Source organism: Oryctolagus cuniculus, chromosome 17 (assembly GCF_051225735.1).
Source record: "Oryctolagus cuniculus isolate XC-2025 breed Fujian yellow rabbit chromosome 17, ASM5122573v1, whole genome shotgun sequence".
NCBI classification, from domain to species: domain Eukaryota; kingdom Metazoa; phylum Chordata; class Mammalia; order Lagomorpha; family Leporidae; genus Oryctolagus; species Oryctolagus cuniculus.
In genome coordinates this window covers 58141105-58162918 of record NC_142883.1, presented here as the reverse complement: position 1 = coordinate 58162918, position 21814 = coordinate 58141105, and the positions used below count along the sequence as shown (strand labels likewise).

At 45.7% G+C, this 21814-nt stretch overlaps 1 protein-coding gene across 2 annotated transcripts in view; it reads right to left on the bottom strand.

Moving 5' to 3' along the window:
* COX10 (cytochrome c oxidase assembly factor heme A:farnesyltransferase COX10) overlaps positions 1-21814 on the bottom strand; it is a 146659-nt gene that overhangs the window by 31155 nt on the left and 93690 nt on the right. For both annotated transcript variants that reach the window (XM_002718961.6, XM_089317848.1), the window contains one exon: positions 10148-10218. In XM_002718961.6, coding sequence (XP_002719007.3) covers positions 10148-10218 — 71 coding nt within the window. The remainder of the gene's footprint in view (positions 1-10147; positions 10219-21814) is intronic.

Sequence of the window (21814 nt, the reverse complement as noted above, 5' to 3'; positions counted from 1 at the left end):
CGGGGTCAAGTGTTTCCACGGGAATCCCATTTGGCAAACAAGAGCTGCAAAAGGATGGCTCTCTTAACCATCTGCAGTTCTGGAACACGCCTCAGAGTCACTGGTAACTTCCTGTGGCCTGGCAACTTCTGGGATGGATTTCAATGACAGTCTTAGGATAAAAACCCTTTTCTTTCTGCTAGTTCGTCCAACAGGACTGGGCAAACATTCACTTATTTCTTATATTAACTAGACACGGTGCCTCAGACATATGGAACTGGCATTTTTACAGCACTCTCCCTTGTATTATCCATGGGAAATTCAAATAGGCAATAGGGGCAGGTGTTGTGGCCCAGTGAATTAAACCTCCACTGGAGACGCCCGCATCCCACACTGGAGTGCCCAGGATCAAGTCCTGGCTCCTTCACGTCTGAACCAGCTTCCTGCTAAATAGCCCCGGAGGGAGCAGTTGATAGCAGAAGTACTTGGGCCCCTGCCATCGCACGGGAGACCAGGATGGAGTTCCTAGCTGTTGGCTTTGGCCTGTCTCAGCTCTGGTTGTTGTAACCATTTGGGGGAGTGAACCAGAAGATGGAAGCTCTCTCTCTCTTCCTTTCAAATAAATAAAAATTTTAAAACAAGTAATTTCACAGATCTTATTCTTGTTAAATGGTATTTTAGCTATAAGGGCTTTCCTCTTTGATCCCTCCCCTAAAATTACACAAGTTTTGAATGGTGCTTACAATGTAAAGGGCGTGTGTTTGTTGTGGGAAGTCCATTAGGTTACACTCCTTTCTAATGAAATGTGAGGCGCCTAGCCATCTCTATCACCGGGAACAATTGGGTTACACCCCTTTCTTATGAAATGTGTGCCGCTTAGCCGTCTCCATCACCTGGAATACAGGTAAAGGTGGCCCAGGAAGAAGCAGCAGAGCAGCACTCTGCTGTCAGGGACTGCATGCATTTCCATATTCTGAAAACCCCACGGAGCTGCGGTGTACCCGGGTCAGTCCTGGGGCGAAGATGTACTGGACTCCGAATTATCCTTCCGAACCCCCTGAGGTCATCCAGGAAGCACACACAAGTGTACGCCCAAGGCTGGAGAATGAGGCTGTTCACTACAGTTTAAGAACCACTGAGTTAAATAAAAGAGGGAACCAGAGAAAGGCCGATATTTAGATGACTGGGTATTCCCTCCCCCCACAAAACACACACATATACACATATGACACATACACATGCACACTCACACACTTACATACACATATATACAACACAAATACACACATATATACACAGCATACACATACACACAGACATATGCATATATACAACACACATACATACATACACAACACACAGACATATGCATACATACATACATAATACACACACACTCACATACATACACAATGCACACATATATACACATATCTACATACACAATACACATATACATACATATACAATATGTATATACACAACACACATGCGTATGCACACATACATAACAAATATATACAACACACATGCACACTCACACTCATACATACATATATATACAGCACACACAAACACAGACACATACATCACACATAGACATATACATACACAATACACACAATACATACATAAACATATACTCACACACATACACAATGCACACACATATACACAATAAGCATACATATACAATATACATATACATACATATATACACAATACGCAAACATATACAATACATATACACATGCACACTCACAACACATACACTTGCACACATACATACACAACACATACATACGAATGCATATATATACCAACATACACATATGCAATACACACATACAAAACATATACACATAGACAACACACATATACACACATACACACATACACACAGTGCACACACACATACCACATGCACACCATACACACACATATATACATACACACACCCTGCTGCTGGGAAGACTCTCAGAAGACAAGGAGAATGCTCAGGGGCTCACTGTGCTCGTCTGTTGCGAAGCTCTGGCAACCCGAGTGAGTGAGCGAGTGAGTGAGCAGTAATGCATTTCAGTTGTGGAGGTGAGGCTTTGCCTCAACTGTGCAGCTGCAGCTTCCCTGGGGTTGTATTCTAAGGTCCTCTTGAATCACAAGCAGCTACTGAACTGAACACAGAGGGGGACACACGTAGAGAGAGGGAGGTGGGGACATTCCAGAGAAAAGGGAGAGAGAGAGAGATTCCTTAGAAAGCAAGCAAAAGTTGCAGAAAGAGAAGAAAAGAGAAGAAAAGGCAGGTGGAGAGCAAGAGAAGCAGAGGTAAGGAGGCGGAGGTGGGCAGTTTACCTGGGGAGCGGTGACTCAGAGAGGAGAGGCTTGGGATGTGTACCCGCTTCAGGGTGCCTGGTGGGCAGTGACAGCTGCTCTCCATTTGGAACTGAGCAACAGCGGGCCTTCAGCTGCTCTGTGCACCAGGCCGTGCTATCTAGAGTTCATACTGGGACCGCCTTCATAACGCTTTTCATTACTGTGACCTTACAGTCCCTTCTTCCCAGGGCAGCTGAAGGATTCTCCGTCTCCCTCTTTAATTATTTGAAAGAAGAATTACAGCGAGAAGGACACACATACACACACAATCTCACACACAAACCTGCACACAGATAGACAGAGAGAGAGAGATCTTCCATCTACTGGTTCACTCTGCAGATGGCCACAACAGCCAGGGCTGGGCCAGGCCAAAGCCAGGAGCCAGGAGTTTCATCCAAGTCTCCCATGTGGGTGCTGGGGCCCAAGCACTTGGGAAAGCACTTGTACTGTGTTCCCAGGCACACCAGCTGGGAGCTGGATCAGAACTGGAGCAGCTGGTGCCCACATGGGATGTCGGCATTGCAGGCAAAGGCTTAACCGGGTACACCACAGTGCTAGCCACTGAAGGATTCTTTTAACTCCCCTCCTCACTCAATCTCCATCCCTGCAAGAAGGGGCTCTCAGTGCCCTGACAGCATATGCCATGACCCTCCCTCCTGACAGGCATTCCTACTTCTCTGTCATCTGTCTACCTGCCGTCTGCCAGTCTGTCCGTCCATTCACCCATCGATTAAGCATCAACTATGTCAGCTATGATGGGTGAGCACGTATGTTCCATAAAGGCAGGGATTTCTGTATATTTTGCTCAATGCTGTATCATAGCATTAAAAATGGTACCCACCTGCGGTTAGCATTGTGGCACTGTAGGTTAAGCCATGGCTTGTGATGCCAGCACCCGATATTGGAGCACTGGTTTGAGCCCTAGCTGCTTTGCTTCTGATCCAGTTCCCTGCTCATGCACCTGGGAAAGCAGCAGATGATGGTGCAAGTATATGGGCTTCTGCCACTGATGTGGGAAACCGGGATGGGATTCTGGGTTCCTGGCTTCGGCCTGGCCCAGTCCTGGCTGTTGCAGCCATTTGCGGAGGGAACCAGCAGATGGAAGAGCACTCTCTGTCTCACTCCTTCTGCTTTTCAAATAAATAAGCAAATAAACAAATCTTTAAAAAAAATGGTGCTTAGCATATGTTAGGCACTTAGAAAATGCATGTCATATAAAAGATAGTAGGCGTTAGAAATAAACAGAAGACTCAAATTCTGTCTTCGAAGAATCCATACAGAGGCCCAAGAGAAGAATGCAGTACACTGAGCAGTGCTGCGACAGAGACACACACTAAGGGCAAAGCAAGCACCAAGACAAAACCTTGCAGACCTGTCACTTCCAGAGGAAGCAGTGCTGGGTACGAAATTACCCAGGCAATGAAAGGGCGAGGTTAGCATGCCTGGCAGAGAGGAGAGAAAGCAGGGCTCTTTGGTGAAAGAACAGGCAGCCCCAGGTAACCATGGTATAACAGACAAGAAGGAACACAGTTCCAGCAGACGCAGTCCCGGACAAGGCTGGAGGGGCTGGCAGGGATCACAGCCCGACAGGCCTTGCACGATACGGTACAGAATTCAGACTAAATACCTTGTCCTAAGTGTGTCTGGTGACCAGGTTTTAAGCCGGAAACCAATGTGATCCCTGAAGGAAGCTGAGTGGAAGGGAGATGGAAGGAGGGCGAGAAAGGCGGCCAGGAAGTCAGCTGCAGGGTTCAGCTGTGGTGCACCAGGTTAAAGCCCCGGCCTGCAGCGCCGGCATCCCCTATGGGTGCCAGTTCTAGTCCCAGCTGCTCCACTTCCAATCCAGCTCTCTGCTGTGGCCTGGGAAAGCAGTGGAAGATGGCCCAAGTCCTTGGGACCCTGCACCCGTGTGGGAGACCCGGAAGAAGCTCCTGGCTCCCAGCTTTGGATCAGCTCAGATCTGGCCGTTGTGGTCATTTGGGGAGTGAACCAGCAGATGGAAGACCTCGCTCTCTCTCTGGCTCTACCTCTCGGTAAAACTCTGTCTTTAAAATAAATAAAATAAATCTTAAAAACAACAACAACAACAACAACAACAACAACAACAAAAACCAAGTCAGCTGGTTGCTGCTGAGCAACTTACATACAAGGGACAAGGATCTGCCACAGCAGAGAGGAGAGAGGGCAGACTCCAGGGCAATTCAGAGGGTCGCAAAGACCCAGTTTGTTGACCAATCTGATGGAGGAGTAAGAGAAAAATGTGTCCAGGATGCCTCATAGGTGTCTGACTTTGGAATCTAAATTCAAGTACATAAGGACAAGGACAGATTTGGGAGAGGGAAGGAACTGAGGTCCATGTGTACGGAACGTGAGGTGCCTGCAGGGGCATCTCAATAGAGCTTTTCAAAGGATTCAGAAGGGCAGTCCGGGCTGGCGGTGTACACAGTGCTGGGTGTGGTTATACAGGGGGTGGGGGAGATGAAGAAAAGGCTGAAGACCACCAAGTAAGGAGCAGAACAAGGAGGAAGGAACAGAAAACACAGCTCAGCAAGGACAGCCAGAGTGGCTTATTTCTTACGCATGCGTGGGCTCTCCACTCCCTCTGAGAAGTTCTTTTGAGCTCCTCTTTGTGTTCCCACATAGCCCAGGGCCCACTGCTACGGGGGCACTCAGCACGTCACAATGAAGATGCTTAATTAGTCAGTACCCCACAAGAGACAGTGTATCTCGATCACCTCTGCCCCTCCAGGGCCCAGCTTGGTACCTGGCCAGCAGGTGCAGTAAATAAATACACAATTGAGTGAACTGTACCTCTCACGGCACTTACTGCCATTTTTAAGCCTGTGTGTTGCCATCTCCTCCATGTGATTTTAAGACAATGTCATTTACATGTTTGTGCCCTAGCAAGGAGCCCACTTCTCCATAACAGTGTCCCTGATGGTGACAGAATGAATGAAGCACTCAATCACCTGAGTAGCTTCTGTCTACCAACTCAATGAGAGTGGAATCACAATTTTCACTCCCTGATGTTCTTTCGTTTGCAAAGTAGCTTTGCTTCCTTTCTCCCACCCTTTATAAAAGTAACCTGGATTTAAGTTATTGTCTGGGAAGTAACAAAATATTTGTATTTTGAAGCCCATTTGACAACAGATGAAATTTCCATAAGCAATCCTACATTATTTTAGAGTTTTAAACCTCTTCTTGGACAATGCACTATTATTCATGCGATTTTATCAATGTTATTATCTCCGTGATACTGTTACGAGATGAACATGCCAGAAGAACTGGTAGTGTGGAGAGAGTAATTCAATGACTTGCCAAGCTCTGAATCGGTTAAGTAACACTTCAAAACTCGAGAGGGAAGAGGAGGAGCGGGCAGGGGAAGAGCAACAAATATGCTCCCATGCACTGGTTCACTCCCTAAAGGCCCTCAATGGCTGGCTAGGCTGGGCCCATGGCTGGAAGCAGGAACTCAGTCCAGATCTCACACATGGGTGGCAGGGGCCCAACTATTTGACTCACCACTTGCTGCCTCCTGGGTTTGCATTAACAGATGGCAGGAACTTAAGTCAGTAACCAGAGCTGGGGACTGAACCCAGGTATGGTGATACAGGATGCAGGAGTCTGAACTTGCTAAGTTAAATGCCTGTCCAGATAGCATGGTAATTACATGAATAATATCTGAAGACAGGTATTTTCTGTTATACAACATTGGGTTTTTTAAGATTTATTTATTTATTTGAAAGGCAGAGTTACACAGAGGCAGAGGCAGAGGCACAGAGAGAGAGAGAGGGAGGGAGAGAGGTATTCCATCCACTGGTCTACTCCCCAAATGGCCATAACGGATGGAGCTGCGCTGATCTGAAGCCAGGAGCCAGGAGCTTCTTCCAGGTCTCCCACGCAGGTTCAGGGGCCCAAAGACTTGGGGTACCTTCCACTGCTTTCCTAGGCCACAACAGAGAGTTGGACTGGAAGAGGAGCAGCCAGGAGTCAAACTGGCGCCCATATGGGATGCGGGCACTGCAAGTGGCGGCTTTACCTGCTAGCCCGCAGCGCTGGTTCCAAAACATTGGTTTCTAGGTGTTGATAACTTTTTCTAGTCATCCAGTTACAAGTGATCAGGCTGAACCAGACTTTTCTATAAGCAGGTAAACTTCTCTGTCTGCTTTCATCGTAAGACTTTGCGTTTACAAATTTAACCTGTAGGGTAGGCTTACTCATGCCTGAGTGTGAGCTCCCCATGTGCGACACATGAATTCTAAGGTGTATGTTCTCTGCCAGAAAACAAAGCAGGCTCTAAAGCCCAGTTCCCTTCACACACACATTTTTCACAGCCATGACATTTCTGCTAGAAATGTGCAAACAACGTAAGGAAAACGCAGAGGTGCTGAGTGGTATTTTGAACAGAGGTATTTAAAGGGGTCTGGATGTCACCATATACCCACAAGCTGATTTAAATATGTTATACTTCCCATTTATGTTTTTTTTCTCTTTCAGTGGAAATCAGCAAAAAGCATTCGTATGAAATAGCCTTAACAATGATGAAGCTCTATGCCCATAACCATCGTCACATTTACAGAGGGTGGCACAGAGTTATGCAAACTGGAGACTGGGACGTGAGAGAGGACGATCCTGCTGGGCTGACAGGTGGAAACGCAGCCACCCGCCCTGGACCACATGGGATGTTCTGAGCATCTCCTCTGTCTCTCTCTGATCCTAGTCTCATTCCCTGGTGCGCTCCTTTCTATGTCTGGTATATAGGTACCTACGCACGTATTTACTTGAAAGGCAGAGTGATGGAGACAGGGGGACAAAATGTTCTTCTATCCAGTAAATGACTGCAATCGCCAGGGCTAGGCTAGGTGGAAGCCCAGAAGCCCGGAACTCCATCCAGGTCTTCCACATGAGTGGCAATGGCCTAAGTACTTGAACCATCTTTTGCTACCCTCCTAAGCCCATCGTAGGGAGCTGGATTGGAAGCACATAGTAGTGTGGGGACTCGAACTAGGTACTCTGATATGGGACATCGGCGTTCCCAAGGGACGGCTTAACTCAGTGTGGATGACGCCCATCCATCTAGGTTTTATCTCTGCAGCCAGCTGAGCAGTCAGAAACACATCCCTGGCTACAATGTCGGCCCCAGTCTCCTCCTCTCCAGTCACTCTGAGGCAGTATGTTCTGGATGTTCTCAATGGGAAGCGTTCTCTGGACTCCTGTCTCTGGTTTGTGCCAAGGGGAGCCTTAGCAACCTGCGATTTGCTTTCCCCTACCGAGCTCATGGGAGTGATGTTTCCTTCTCACCAACAGAGACACAGCCATGTGCCAGCTGTCAGGCCCTTGGGTAAATCTGCACTCTGTCACTTGCTCCGTGAACACCTGCAGCCTCCATTTCCTGTCCAGAGCACTGGGGGCAACTGGACAGTTCACACCTCATGGGGGAATTGTGAGAATCCACTCTGTACGTAATGCCTGCCGCTGTGATCCCATCAAAAGCAGCAGGTGAAGCTGGGCACACGGTAAGCTCTGTCTCACCCTGAATCCCATATTCCATCTTCCATTAACTCTGACGTCCACTTCTCTATTTTTTCTAACTAGTCTTAGGATACCTCTACATCTCTTCTGGAATAAATAGCAACTAAGCAAAAAGAAAAGAAAAAAACAAACACAGTTTCTTTCTTTTACGGCAGCCCTCAGGCGCGTTGCCTGCTGCTCGCCACCGAGTTTTTCTGGAAGAGAGGACTAAGCACAGCGGGTGGCAGCAGGCACAGGAACAGCCTCACTGCCTGATCCACGCCTTTACTCATTAGAAGCCACTTGTGTTCACGTCAATAAAAGTGTTCAAAAACACAGCAGCCATGTGAATGAAATATATAATAAAATACAGTACAGCTATATGTGTATTTACCCCACCACAGGACCCGGTCATCAGTAACAAGACTTTCACAGGGTTTCTTTCCCAGGCTGCCCACAGACAATGACAGGGACCCACTTTACACGTGGAACTGTAAATTAAGTCTAGGAAGCTGGACAGGCATACTACCCCGAATCAAACAGAGTACTGAGTACCGAGAACAAACCTTTGAAATAACTGCTGAAGTTTGGATTTGAGTGACCGATAGTTGCTATGAGCACAAAATCTGTCAAAGCTGAGAAATCAATTTTAATGGATGGTTGGTAGGAAACCTTCTACTATTCCCCACCATGATTACCCACTTAGAAAACATCTGTGTAGTAGATAATATCATATTAAATCATGATAAATGCTAGTTGGCAAGGTATGAAGTCTTCAGTTTTGAAACCACGCTTCCCAACATGAGATTTCTGCCCCAGGCACTTAACAGCTCCTCATATCTATTTAAGAAAACACATTTTTGCTCTGAGTTTCAGTGTATTTCTTTCAGGCCTATAATCTGCTCTCTAAAAGAGCAATTCAGGTTTACTGTCATCAATGAGATTCTGCCTGGGCCATCTTGCAGACAAGAGAAGTCGTACGTGTACACACGACTAGTAATCGTGCAGCACTGCCAACAATGGGCACCAAGGTCACCATGCTGCCTTCTGCACACACGCACAGACCCTGCTTTGGCCACTTCTGACCAAAGATGACGGCCTAGGATGGAAACAGTGGTGACTGCTTCACACCCGCTGACTGCTTGCTGGGCCTGTTCCCACACTTGCCCCTGCTTCTGACGGAGGGCAGGAGCCCGCTGAAGACGACTGGACAGAAATTCCGAATCAGGAACAAGCTCCCTACGATCTGCCCAGGGCAAGTGCAGCTTTCAGCTTTAGGGACAGACGGGTTACAGACACCACATTCTTCTTGCTGCAACAGATTTATTTAAATAACAAAAGCATGTCAGGCAGTTTACAAACTGTAAAACAATACATAGCCTTATTTATATTTCAAAAATATAAAAAGGAATAAAATATCAATACAAAAAAAGATACTTTTGTTCTTCTATATTTTTGTCTGGCTCTATTGCCTTTTTAAATGTGGCGGTATTTTAAATTCATTAACAATTGAATGCCTCAAAACAGCTAACATAGACTTATCAGACTGGATCTACACTTGTTTCCTTGGTTGTTTTACTTAGCACATGTGATTCTTCGATCTTAAGCTTCCTACGAGGGCACACACTGGGAATGTGAAGAGAAGATTCACTGGGTTTGGAAGAGTCAGGATAAACCATTTGGCCCTTTTCATTATACTTCTAGGCGTGTGACATAATATCTCAGATTCAAAAAAAAATTTTTTTTTGAAAATGCTGGTGCAGAGGTCTCCTGGAAGTAAAATGCTTAATTATTAACCATTAGAGATATTGAAATATTTATATGCCTTTTAGTTCTACTTAATTGAATTTGGTGGAAAGGACGGTAATGGCCGTGCTTAACTTGGCATACAACAGCTTTATCAGGTGATCTGAAAAAATGAGATTTCAGACACAGCCCTCTTCTGAGACCCTAGCTGGATGGGTCTCAGAATCCTGTGTTAATGGAGTGTTTTTATCTTCAGGCCCCACAAAGTGAAACAAAGTCCGTATCTCAAAATGAAATCAAAAAGGCCTCTCGCATGAGTTACTCCCTCCAGAAAACCTGCAAATCTTGGGTGCATCTGGGGTGCTGGGTGGTACATTTTGGTTAGAGGTGAGAGGGGCCGCGCATCCACACCAGCGTGATCCCTTGCAGGTGGGTGATTTTCCACTCCACCGCGGAAGGCGAAATTCTGGGAAACGTTTCAGGATGAACAAGCAAATCGATGCTCTACAAGGTGGAAGAGACTTAACAGTCGTGGTTTTACCTGATCTGTCCCCGGACCAGAGGCCTGTTCTTCGTCCGATTCATGTTTGAGTCAAATGGCACCTCGAAAAACTGTCAAAAGAATGAAGAAAGACAGGAAGCATTAAAGACAGGAATATGAAGCGACTCTTCCGTTTCAGTGTTGGAAAGTGCTCCGCAGTCAACTTCATTTTAATTCTGATAGCATATATTCACACCTTGGCCCTTTTTGAAGAAAAATTCTCGGGAAGAGACAAACTTAAAACAAATGCATCGTCAGGAACATCTGCTTTTACCCACCTTAAAAGCCACTTGTTAAATGTACAGTTAAGATTTCTCAAGGCCACGGTTTGCTGAAAGCCTCAGTGCAGTAAACAATCTCACAATCCTACACAATCCCAAAGCCTGTGAATCAACCAAGAACCAACCATCCCTGGCAATGGGCTCCTGAAGTCAAGGTCAGGGCTGCAGTACTGACAATCCCAGATGCAACTGTGCACAACCGCTGAGCCCAGACTGTGATTAGGTGGATGGTCAGCGCACTCTGCCTGGGACACTCTGGGTTTACCTCCATCACTCTCAAAGCATCCCAGCATAGATAACGGATTGGCGTGGGCACCCTCCCTGTGAAGTGCGGCTTCAGTTGTTTACCTACTAAAGGACAAAATCCAGGGGATTATCAAAAATCCCTTCTACAAACTACACATTATGTTCTTTAATTTGCTAGCAATGTCTCTTATCCCAGCAGAGTGCTGAAAACTCCGATTGGGTCATTATTGGAGAATATCTTTGACTAAATGCTGGGTTGGAAGCAAATCAGTAGATGAAACTATAATTCAGTGGAAGTGCTAAGCCAGTGTTTCCCCAGCTATGTTCCCAGCAGTCTCTGGAGCTGCTCCCAGAAAGACTGACTCAGTGGTCACATCACATTAGTAGAATAAAGACTGGGAAATTCCAAAGTGAAGAAATCTAATTAACATCCCTTAGCCAGTGTTTTCCAAACACTGGACCCATGGAACCTTTCCTCAAGAAAAAATATGTTTACCAGATTGCAGAAATGTCTGGTGTGGGTATATTTAAGTGACAGGGATCCTTTCCTGCATGGGTCTATACATATCACGGCTCTCCCTGATTCCACGCACTTAGTAGGTTTTCTATGCATGTTAGAGAAAAGTAAATACTAGGGCCCAAAAGACATAGCCTAGAAATTAAGTACACTGCATTTTATACTTTGAAAAGTAATCTAATACTTCCAACTAGTAAATGCATACATTGTTTATTCAGAGACAGAGACAGATGGAACCACCACCCTCAGGTTCATTTCCTGAATGCCTGCAACAACTAGGGCCAGGCCAGGCCATAGTCAGGAGCTGGGAACTCAACCCACATCTCCCACATGGGTGGCAGGGACCCAAGTATTTGAGGTGTACATTAGCAGGAAGTTGGACTGGCACCAGGCATTGTGATACGGGATGCGGGCCTCCCAGGCGGCAGCTTAACGGCTGCTCTAGACACCTACCCCAGCAAATGTTAAAAATGAATGAAAATTCTAGCTTGAACTATTTGAGAAACTTAGAATTTATCCTTATTAGTTAAGACATCTGGTAAGTTGTATTTACCCTAGCTTGCTTTCTTTTTTAAAATATTTATTTATTTATTTTAAAGTCAGAGTTACACAGAGAGAGGAGAGGCAAAAAGAGAGAGGTCTTCCAACCCGCTGGTTCACTTCCCAATTGGCTACAATGGCCGGAGTTGCGCCAATCCAAAGCCAGGAGCCAGGAGCTTCCTCTGGGTCTCCCATGGGGGTGCAGGGGCCCAAGGACCTAGGCCATCTTCTACTGCTTTCCCAGATCATAGCAGAGAGCTGGATGGGAAGTGGAGCAGCAGAGACTCAAACTGGCACCCATATGGGATACCCACTACAGCACGGCACCAGCCCCTATGCATTGATTTCTATGGATGCTTTCACAGCACAACAGCACGGTGGGGCTGCTGCAACAGGCAGTGTATGCCTACAAGGCCTAAAGTGTTTATTGTATGGCTCTCTACAGGAGAAGCCTGCCAACTCCTAATCCACTAGAAAGACCGAGATATGAGAACCTGGCTAACTACAAGAACATGTATGCTACAACAAGAGGGAGTTGTGCAGAGGATTATGGGAGCCCAGAGAATGGGCTCTGAGCCAGGCAAGGAGGCAAGAAAGAGCAGGAGAAGTTTCCTTCAGATGCTCCTCAACTGGGGCTGAATAACTCAGCAAGAGTTAGATGTTTAAGGAGATGTGGGAGGAGGGAAGTGCATTTCAGACCTAAAAAGAGGCACAACAAAAGGCAGGAAAGGCAGGAACGGAGGGTAGAAATTTGAATGTGTACTTGAGGAGCTGGAAGTGCGGCTGCTTAGAGAGGTTCAGAGGGCAGGCTTTGTAGTTGCAGGTACCGAGGTTAAACTCCAGCTTTCTCACTTACTAGTTTCTGTGTAACCTGGGGAAACCCAGTTTTCTCATCTGTAGAAGGAGGGTAACGATACACAACTTGCAAGATTGATGTAAGGCCTAATGAAGATAATGCATGCAGAGCACAGGTGTGGCGTGCAGAAGGTGCTTACTAATGACTCATTTAACTGCTTATTCCCATCAGTGTTGGAGGACGGCTGGTAGGGAGCTCCGGAGGCAGGCAAGGGACCAGCCCGGGAGTCAACGTGCTGTGACTTCATCTTGAGTGAGATGGATGCCGGGTGGGGCATGCTGTTCACAGGAGAGCCTGTGACAGTGAAGGCCTGAGCGAGGGCCGGCTGTGGAGAGGATGGGGAACTAGCATCTTCCTTCGCCCCCAACACAACAGGCCTTGCTCAAGCGAAGACCCCACCTCATTTTCACTCTCCTGTTTTTAAGCAAAACCACTATGTGTGCAACTGACTTCCAATTCTGTAATGCCACTCGATTGCTATGTGGCACAGCAATGCTTTTGGCATGACACATGTGTGTGTTGATTGTGGTCTTGGTTTCATGGATATATGTGTGTGTCAGTCAGGTTTGTCAGAAGATTCAGGGAGGGGCTGGCACTGGGGCATAGTGAGCTGGGTCTCTGCCTGTGGTGCTGGCATCTGCTATGGGCGCCAGTTTGTGTCCCGGGTGCTCCTCATACAATCCAGCATTCTGCTATGGCTTGGGAAAGCAGTGGAGCATGGCCCAGGTGTTTGGGTCCCTGTACCCATGTGGGAGACCTGGAAGAAGCTTCTGGCTTCTAATTGGCCCAGCAGCCATTTGGAGAGTGATGGAAGCTATTTCTCTGTCTCTGCTTCTCTCTGTCTCTAACTCTACCTCTGAAATAAATAAAATCTTTTTTTTTTTTTTTTAAGAAAATAACATTCAGGGAACATCAGTCTAATCAACAGGTGCAGACACAGGTGAGAAATGAGCAGAGCTTTCTGTCATGTGTTACAATGCATCAGTGCATGCTGTTTTTGTTTTTCAAATCCTAGTAACTCTTCTAGGTAGAATTACTGTCATTTACTGCTGGGGAAATTAAGCCTCCACATACAAAATATGTCTTCCAATGTCAGAGTCAGAAACTGGATAAGTCTCCAACTCCCTGGGCAGTTCATTGTGTTCATTAGACAGTGAAAAGTGTGAAAAGCTTGAAACAGAAATTTTAGTGGTGCCGGTGCGATGGTGCAGTGGGTTAATGCCCTGGCCTGCAGTGCCAGCATCCCATATGGGCACCGGTTCTAATCCCAGCTGCTCTTCTTCCAATCCAGCTCTCTGCTATGGCCTGGGAAAGCAGTGGAAGATGGCCCAAGTCCTGGGCCCCTGCACCCACATGGGAGACCAGGAAGAAGCACCTTTCTCCTGGCTTTGGATTGGCCCAGCTCTGGCTGTTGACAGCCATTTCGGGAATGAATCAGTGGATGGAAGATCTGTCTCTTCCTTTCTCTGTCTGTAACTCTGCCTCTCACATAATCTTTTTTTTTTTTTTTTAAAAAGAAAATTTAGCTTACAAAAACACATTCAGTTATTATCAAAATAAAAAAAAATACTCCTAACTGCTCTTTCTTCATTTCTACGGTTGCTCACAGAGTTGTGGCTGGTATTTACAATGACACCGTTCCAACAGCCATTCCCTATTGTCTGTGTCCTCAACCCTGGCCTGAAATGTGGTTCTTGACGGGTGTGAAACGAACTCTGACTGACAGAAAGTGGCCCAATCACTTTGTGAAGCAGTTTGACAGTTTCTTCAGTAGTTTGAATACAGATCTACTATCCGATTCACCTCTGGGATTGGAAAGCAAATGTCTACCAAGACTCGTACACAGATGTTCATAGCAGGTTTTTTTTTTTTTTTTTTGGTAATGGTGAAAAACTATCTCTATTCCTTTCATTCTCCTACTATGTAGTGTAAGATACATTAAGAGTATTTAATTTCCCATCCCTGTACTAACCAGACTTGATCCTGCTTAGCTTCTGGGATCAGCTGAGATCGGGTGTATTCCGGGTGGTGGTATGGCAGTAGACAAGAGTATTTAACCTCATATTTCAGTATTTAAGTTATCCAATATCAGGGAGCATAGAGAGATATGAATAAAGGGGCTTTACATTGTTTTTTTGGGGAGTAGAATAGTGACTGTTTTTGGCTGTAAGAGGGACAGTTTCACTGTGATTTCTTTGTCCTCATCTGAAGTCTGGATGAGAGGTGTACTTGAGGGCCAAGCCGTCACAGGTGAACTGTGATGGCTTTGTGCTGTGTTAATTCGGCTAACTTGCCACTGTGTTGCCCAGAACTCCCTTTCCTGTGCAGTTCTAGGTTAGGGTTAGCTGAAAAAGAAGTGTGCGTGAGTTGTGGAAGGTGGAAACGAAGCGGCAGCTGTGTGTACGTTTGGAATGTTGGTGTGGCATCACGTACTGCAGCACCCACCGGACCTGCAGCTTCTGCAGCTCCTGTCAGATCTTCTTGGGGTGCAGGAGATCCCCACAATTCTTCCATCTCTTCAGCATCTTGGGCCAAGTTTGTGTGCTGCTCCTTAGTGCAATGCACCAAGACACAGCCACGTGGTCCAGTTCATTCCCATGAGTTTCCCTGTGCCCTTACGGACTCCAGGTGTTCCTTGCTCGCCTCTACTTGAATTAGCAGCCTTACACAGACTGCTTCACCGCCCAAGACAGCGTGAGGTTTAATCTTTAGAATACATTCCCGAAAACACTGTCAATGGTTCTGGAATTTTGATCAAGCCCTGACTGACACAGGCTGCTTCTCTTACTTTCAATAGGGCCACTGTTTAAATAAAAGTCTAACTTTTCGATATATTCATCTTATCTAACAATCTAAATGGCAGGCTTCTTGAGGTAAGTGGACTTATAATTCATTTAACGTTAAAGAGACATAATATCTATGGCATGCAAGTAGGCCCTCAATAAATAATTTATTACACGAACCATCAGTGCAAATAAACATGCTTATCTGTACAGATTGCATTACACTCATTTGAAAATGATTTATAATTCATGTTACAAATTCGTTGAAGTTACACACGTTACTTAAAGATTCTATGTGAAATGTACACATTTCTTCCTCTTGATATTCAAGCACATTCTATAAGTATTTGAAATCATTTCTTCATGGTCCAAAATATGTACTATTAATTTAATTTCAGGACAACAGAGAGGATCCTAACTACAAGTCATGTAATTCAAACGCTTCTAAGTTGTTACCTAATATAATGCAGAAGCTTGTGGACAAGTAATTGCCCTGGCAGTTCTCAAGTCTCTGCGTACCATGTGTATACGTGTGCATGTGTGTACGTGTGCATGTGTGTTTGTGCAGGCACACACGCAGGCACTTAGTTCAGGACTTCTAATGAATCATTTCATTTAGATGAAAAAGATCTGTCATCTGGCCATTCAAAGACAGGGACTGAGGTCTAGAACACACTTGAACACCGGGGTGCCAGAACTTGGCAGCAGCGTTGATGCCTACGAATGCTTCGATCTACTAGGACAAGCGCCATCTGGGCAGAAATACCACGCTCACCAAGATGTATGGTCTACTTCAGGGAGGGCTCAACAGCTCTTCCCAGCACTAAGGGATCAAAGCTCATTATGCTACTTGATTCTGTTCTTCATGTACTTTCTATAATGCCTTTCAGTTAGGCTTACTGCTCTGCTTTAGATATTTAAACCACATCTCCAAAATAATACATAGTATACTTGGATGATAAATGTAAACACTTAGTTATTTCAGAATCCATATCTATCTATCTATCTATCTATCTATCTATCTATCCATCTATCTAGATGGCTTTAGTCTACTCACATTTTCCCCCTGTGCTCTGTAATATATTTTCATAATCTTATCATCATTTCAGTTGGCTCCAGCTACTTCCAAAGCAGTGAGGGAAAACTTCTGCAACTTGTGTTGCCGTGTTGGAGTGCCTGACCAAATTTGGACCAGCCCAGAGCCCTAAAAACATGCTCCCCTTTCTCTTAGCTGCCCCTGGTCATAGGATGGGACACTAAAGGTAGTCAAGTTCCAATGCCCCCACCTCCACCCTTTCCAGTTTAGGTCAAATCCACGTGGGTTCACACCTCTTACTTCAGTGTCAATAATGTGAAGCCTGCAAGAATTTCAATCATTAGCGCAAAGTATTGCACAAAATGAATACTATTCTGGTTTTTCCTTCAGCAAACAAACTTATTTTCTGTCTAGGTTAAATTTTTAAAAGACATTTTTCTTTTTTTTTTTTTTTTTAAGACTTATTTATTTACTTGAAAGGCAGAGAGACAGAGCAGTTTTCTATCTACTGGTTCACTCCCCCTAAAGGCCCACAACAGCCAGGGCTAGGCCAGGTGGAGACCAGGAGCTGGGAAGTCCATCAGGTGCATCAGCAGGGTGCTGGAGGAGAGAGCAGCAGCTGGGACTGTGACTGGCACTCTGATCCACAATGACGGCATTCCAAGTGGCAGCTTTGCCTGCTGCACCGCAACGCTGGCCCCTAAATTTCTTTTCTCAGTTCAAGTCTTTCCCAACCAGCCTTATCTTTCTGCACATGTCTTGCCCTCCAGCAATCCTGTGATCTTTCATATTAGCCAAGGTCCATGGGACTTGTAGAAACAAAACTCAAAAGACAGGAGCGCTTTGTTGTCCCTTACCACAGGGATGTACCTGCCTTCTGGAAGTCTCAAATGATGCCATCAGGATTCTGGCTCTTTGCAGCTCTTGAATCCCATTGCTTTATTCCTGCATGCAGGCCCTTTCCAGGGATTGAGCACAATGTACTGGCAGCCTCCCATCCTCCCAGTAACCAAGAGAAAAGCTCAGAACCGCTGTGGCCCTGCGTCACCAAGGCCAGGGGAAGAGGCGGCTGTGCTGTGAGCATGCCGAGGATGCTGATGGAGAGACACAATGCCACAGTGCTGCCTTCCCAGTCCACGGTTATTAATTTCTCTGTAGAAACTGGAAATTCTAGTCCCAGAAGAGAACGGCAGAGAGCTGCTGTGAAATCGTTTGTAACACTCTGAAAACTAACAAATCCAATTCATTTCATCTCCCCCCTCACACACATCATATCTATAAATAATTTATTTGTAGTAGAAAGAGTGTTCCTAGTTTAAGTATCTGAAGGGTATTAATAAGAAATAAGTATTTACATCAATCTTTGTCTCATACTCAGTTTGGAATTCAATTTAACAGTTCAATTTAATGAGCTAGTAAGTAGATAATTATTTCTTCCCAGAGTCACACGAAGATATAGGGCACTATTCTACCAGTGGGTAAAATCTAGTGGACATCTGTTATAGGATGTGTGCTTTTCTACTGTACTACATTTTTTATATTAGTAGATAATTATTACTAATCCAAATAGTTGATGACCAGACACAAAATATGCTTATCGATCCTTCTAACAGACAATATATACTTACGATACTATTGAACTTTGTGAACTAAAATGACACAGGTATCAAAAGTAACTTGGTCCAAGTGAGAAACTTCCTATCCCCACTTTGATTAATTATAGCCTATGCAAAAAGCAGATGTATTCTAGAGATGTTTGTAAGTCAAGCTCAGAAAATATTGAATTTGATAGCAAGGTCCAAGTTTTTCTTCTATTCCAAATAAGGAGAGCCACATTCTTCTGCAGACTCAATAGAAAAACAAACAGGTGACCCTCCTTGGAGTTTGTTTTTCCATCCATCTTCCGCAAGGCTGTCAACAAGTGTTTGTCATTCCAGTGTGGCTTACAGCTTCCAAGGCTCCAGATAATATCTCAGTCAGTCTCAGGCCAAGGTAAAAGGGACGTTAGGAAAACAGAAGAAAGCACAGGGAGAGGCACCTGGACCATACCATTACTTTCAGCTTACAAATCAGTTAAGATACCCACCCAGCCATTACTCTTCCCTTGTTACCTAGAACAAGCAAATTAAGACGCCTTTGTTCTCACTGATTCCCACCCCGTGTAGCATTTGAAGCAAAGAATGTGTGTGCTCTGGCATTCATCAGAAGTGGCTTTTCACCCAAGGTGGTGACTGGGGCAATGTTCTTCTCTAAACAGGCCACTCAAACCCTCTCCCATTAGCCTGCATTTTGAGGCTTCCTCCTTGAGGGAAAAAAATGAAAAGGCCTGACAGGTCACCCAGGACTCTTCAGAGGCAAAGCAGCGCATCCTATGAAGGAAACACCTTTCAGAAAGTCACATCGGTTTTGGTCAGCTTTAACAAAATTCACAGCTATGGATCGGACCCTTTTCTCTTGCCAGAGACCTCGATTTGCAAACAAAGCTTTTTATTTATTTTATTTATTTTTATTTTTATTTTTGACAGGCAGAGTGGACAGTGAGAGAGAGAGACAGAGAGAAAGGTCTTCCTTTGCCGTTGGTTCACCCTCCAATGGCCGCCGCGGCCGGCGCACCGCGCTGATCCGATGGCAGGAGCCAGGTGCTTCTCCTGGTCTCCCATGGGGTGCAGGGCCCAAGCACCTGGGCCATCCTCCACTGCCTTCCCGGGCCACAGCAGAGAGCTGGCCTGGAAGAGGGGCAACTAGGACAAAATCCGGCGCCCCGACCCCCGACCGGGACTAGAACCCCGTGTGCCGGCTCCGCAAGGCGGAGGATTAGCCTAGTGGGCCGCGGTGCTGGAGCAAACAAAGCTTTTTGAAAAAATGTAGAAGGATGGAGCAGGCACTGTGGTGTAGCAGGTGAAGACGCCGCCTGCAGTGCTGGCATCCCATATTGGTGCCGGTTCGAGTCCCAGCTGTTCCACTTCTGATCCAGCTCTCTGCTACGGCCTGGGAAAGCAGTGGAAAATGGCCCAAGTCCTTGGGCCCCTGCACTTGTGTGGGAGACCCAGAAAAAGCTCCTGGCTCCTGGATTCGGATCCGCGCAGCTCTGGCCGTTGAGGCCATCTGGGGAGTGGAACCATCAGATAGAGGACCTCTCTCTCTCTGTGTAAGTCTGACTTTCAAATAAATATATAAATCTTAAAAAAGAAAAGAAAAGAAAACCATTAAACTAATCCAGTATCAAATCAACAGTACTGGAAGCTTAGCTGATTTTAACCCTCCCACCCTGCCCCGCCCCCGCCCCCAGACTCACAGGGAGTACTTCTCAAATACACTTATGTCCCCCTCCTCGTGTCCCTCCTTCATTCAGGTTGTATTACCTTGCCTAGACCACAGTAGCCTCCCAGCTACTCCCCCTACTGCGGGTACTGATCCTGCCCTACAGCTTCTCACACAAGGCTCAAGGTGATTTTTTCAGATGCACATCTGATCACCTTGCATTCCAGCAGAAAACTTGCCCTTGGCTGCCCTAACAGGTGGCCTGCCAGGCTCTTCAGAAGAGCTCCCCTCTCTTGATCATGATCTTGATCTTTACCTCTTTCACTTCATGCTGCCTGTAAGCATTCTCAACCGCCCTGCAGTCCCTCAAGGAGACACACAGGCTCCACTCCCGCCGCGGAGACCCATCACAGCACTCCCCTCTCCTGTGGTTGCCTCCCGGCTTGCTGGACAGCTCAGCTTCCCTTCCTTCTCTGAGCAGCAGCGCTAGGCTGGAAAAGACAGCCTACAGGACAAGAGGATTCACTGCAAGTGCAAAAGCAGCAGCTTCAAGTGGGCTCTTCTCACTCCTTGGAGATCTTAGCTGCGTAGCCACTCAGCAAGGAGGATTTCACATCCGGCCTCTTCTCAGCACACAACAAGGCTCTCTACTTGGCTGACACGGAAGCCCTCTAACAGGACCACTCTCCCCTCTCCCTGCTCTGTCCTATGCACCCAACCCCCTTCTCCCCTAATCCTATGGATCTAGGGTCAGTCACCTCCACCAGCCCTGGCAATCCTGTCCCCCCCCCCCCCCACCTTCTGGGAAGTTTATCCTATCAATTATCCTTTTTTTTTTAAAAAAAATATTTATTTACTTTTTTAAAAAAATATTTATTTATTTACTTGAAAGGCAGAGTTACAGAGAGAGAAGGAGAGACAGAAAGCCAGGAACCAAGAGCTTCATCCAGGTCTCCCATGTGGGTACAGGGGCCCAAACACTTGGGCCATCTTCTGCTGCTTTCCCTTGGTGCATTAGCAGGGAGATGGGACTTGAACCCAGGGCCCTTATGGGATGCCGGTGCTGCAGGTGGCTACTTAACCTGCTACACCACAGTGCCAGCCCCTTCCTAGCCTGTGTCTTTAAGCCGGATTATTCCCATCTACGGCTAAGTGTGCCTAATGTTCCCCTAGTCCAAACCTTCCCCCAAGCCACAGGTATCTACCAGCACCAATGGCTTTAGCACAGGTTAGCCTTCAGGAAAGAGAAAAAAATGGTCTTCTGTCCTAATATACATGACAGTTGGGACTCACATCTTAGCCAGCCCGTTTGGTCACAAGGGGTGTCCAGCGTGGGGCTAAGAGTCTTCTAACATCTCCAAATAAGTTCAAAGGAATTTCTACTCAAACAGCTGCAAGGGGCTATAATTCCATCTTCAAGAAAACTATTTTAAAAACAGTCAATTCTGAAGGCCTGCTTTGCAGAACAACAAGTAAATGCATGAAAAGCCCATTATAGCCTACTAATATGAACAGACTACTTATTTAGATAAAAATTAAAAGAAAAACAAAATCTACAAACACTTTTCCAACCAGAGCTTAAAAGATCAGACAATTTTTCCTTCAACGAATGTTACTTTATCATAATCTAATACGGACACCAGAATACCATAATTAGCAAGTTCTTACAGAACCCTTCACAACTGTTGACACAAAATAGGTACGCCTAGCCCTACTGACAACATTAACAATGACAATGTGACAAAAACCTCAGACCCTAACGTACTATGATTCTTTAAATGCGATCATAAAAAAAGACCATTTTTAAAAGGTGATGATTAAGTAAAATCATCTTTTGGACTCCACAGAAGACTGATAACGATACTTAAAAAAAAAAAAAAAGGTGAGACCACATGTTGAGCAATAAAGTTGGCAAATCTACAGAGGTTCAAATGCCGTTATACATCTGGTCACAACGGGGTGGGGGTGGAAGCTACAGAAATCATTAAGCAATCTGAGAACTCCCAAACAAAGAAACTGTAAAATTCTGAACTATAAAGCAAAGGAAACGCACATAATCCCTCAGGAGTTGCAGTGTGTATTTCAACTGGGTTATCCCTTCCCTCAGAAGGACACGGCAATACACCAAAACCTGTGGTGACACAATA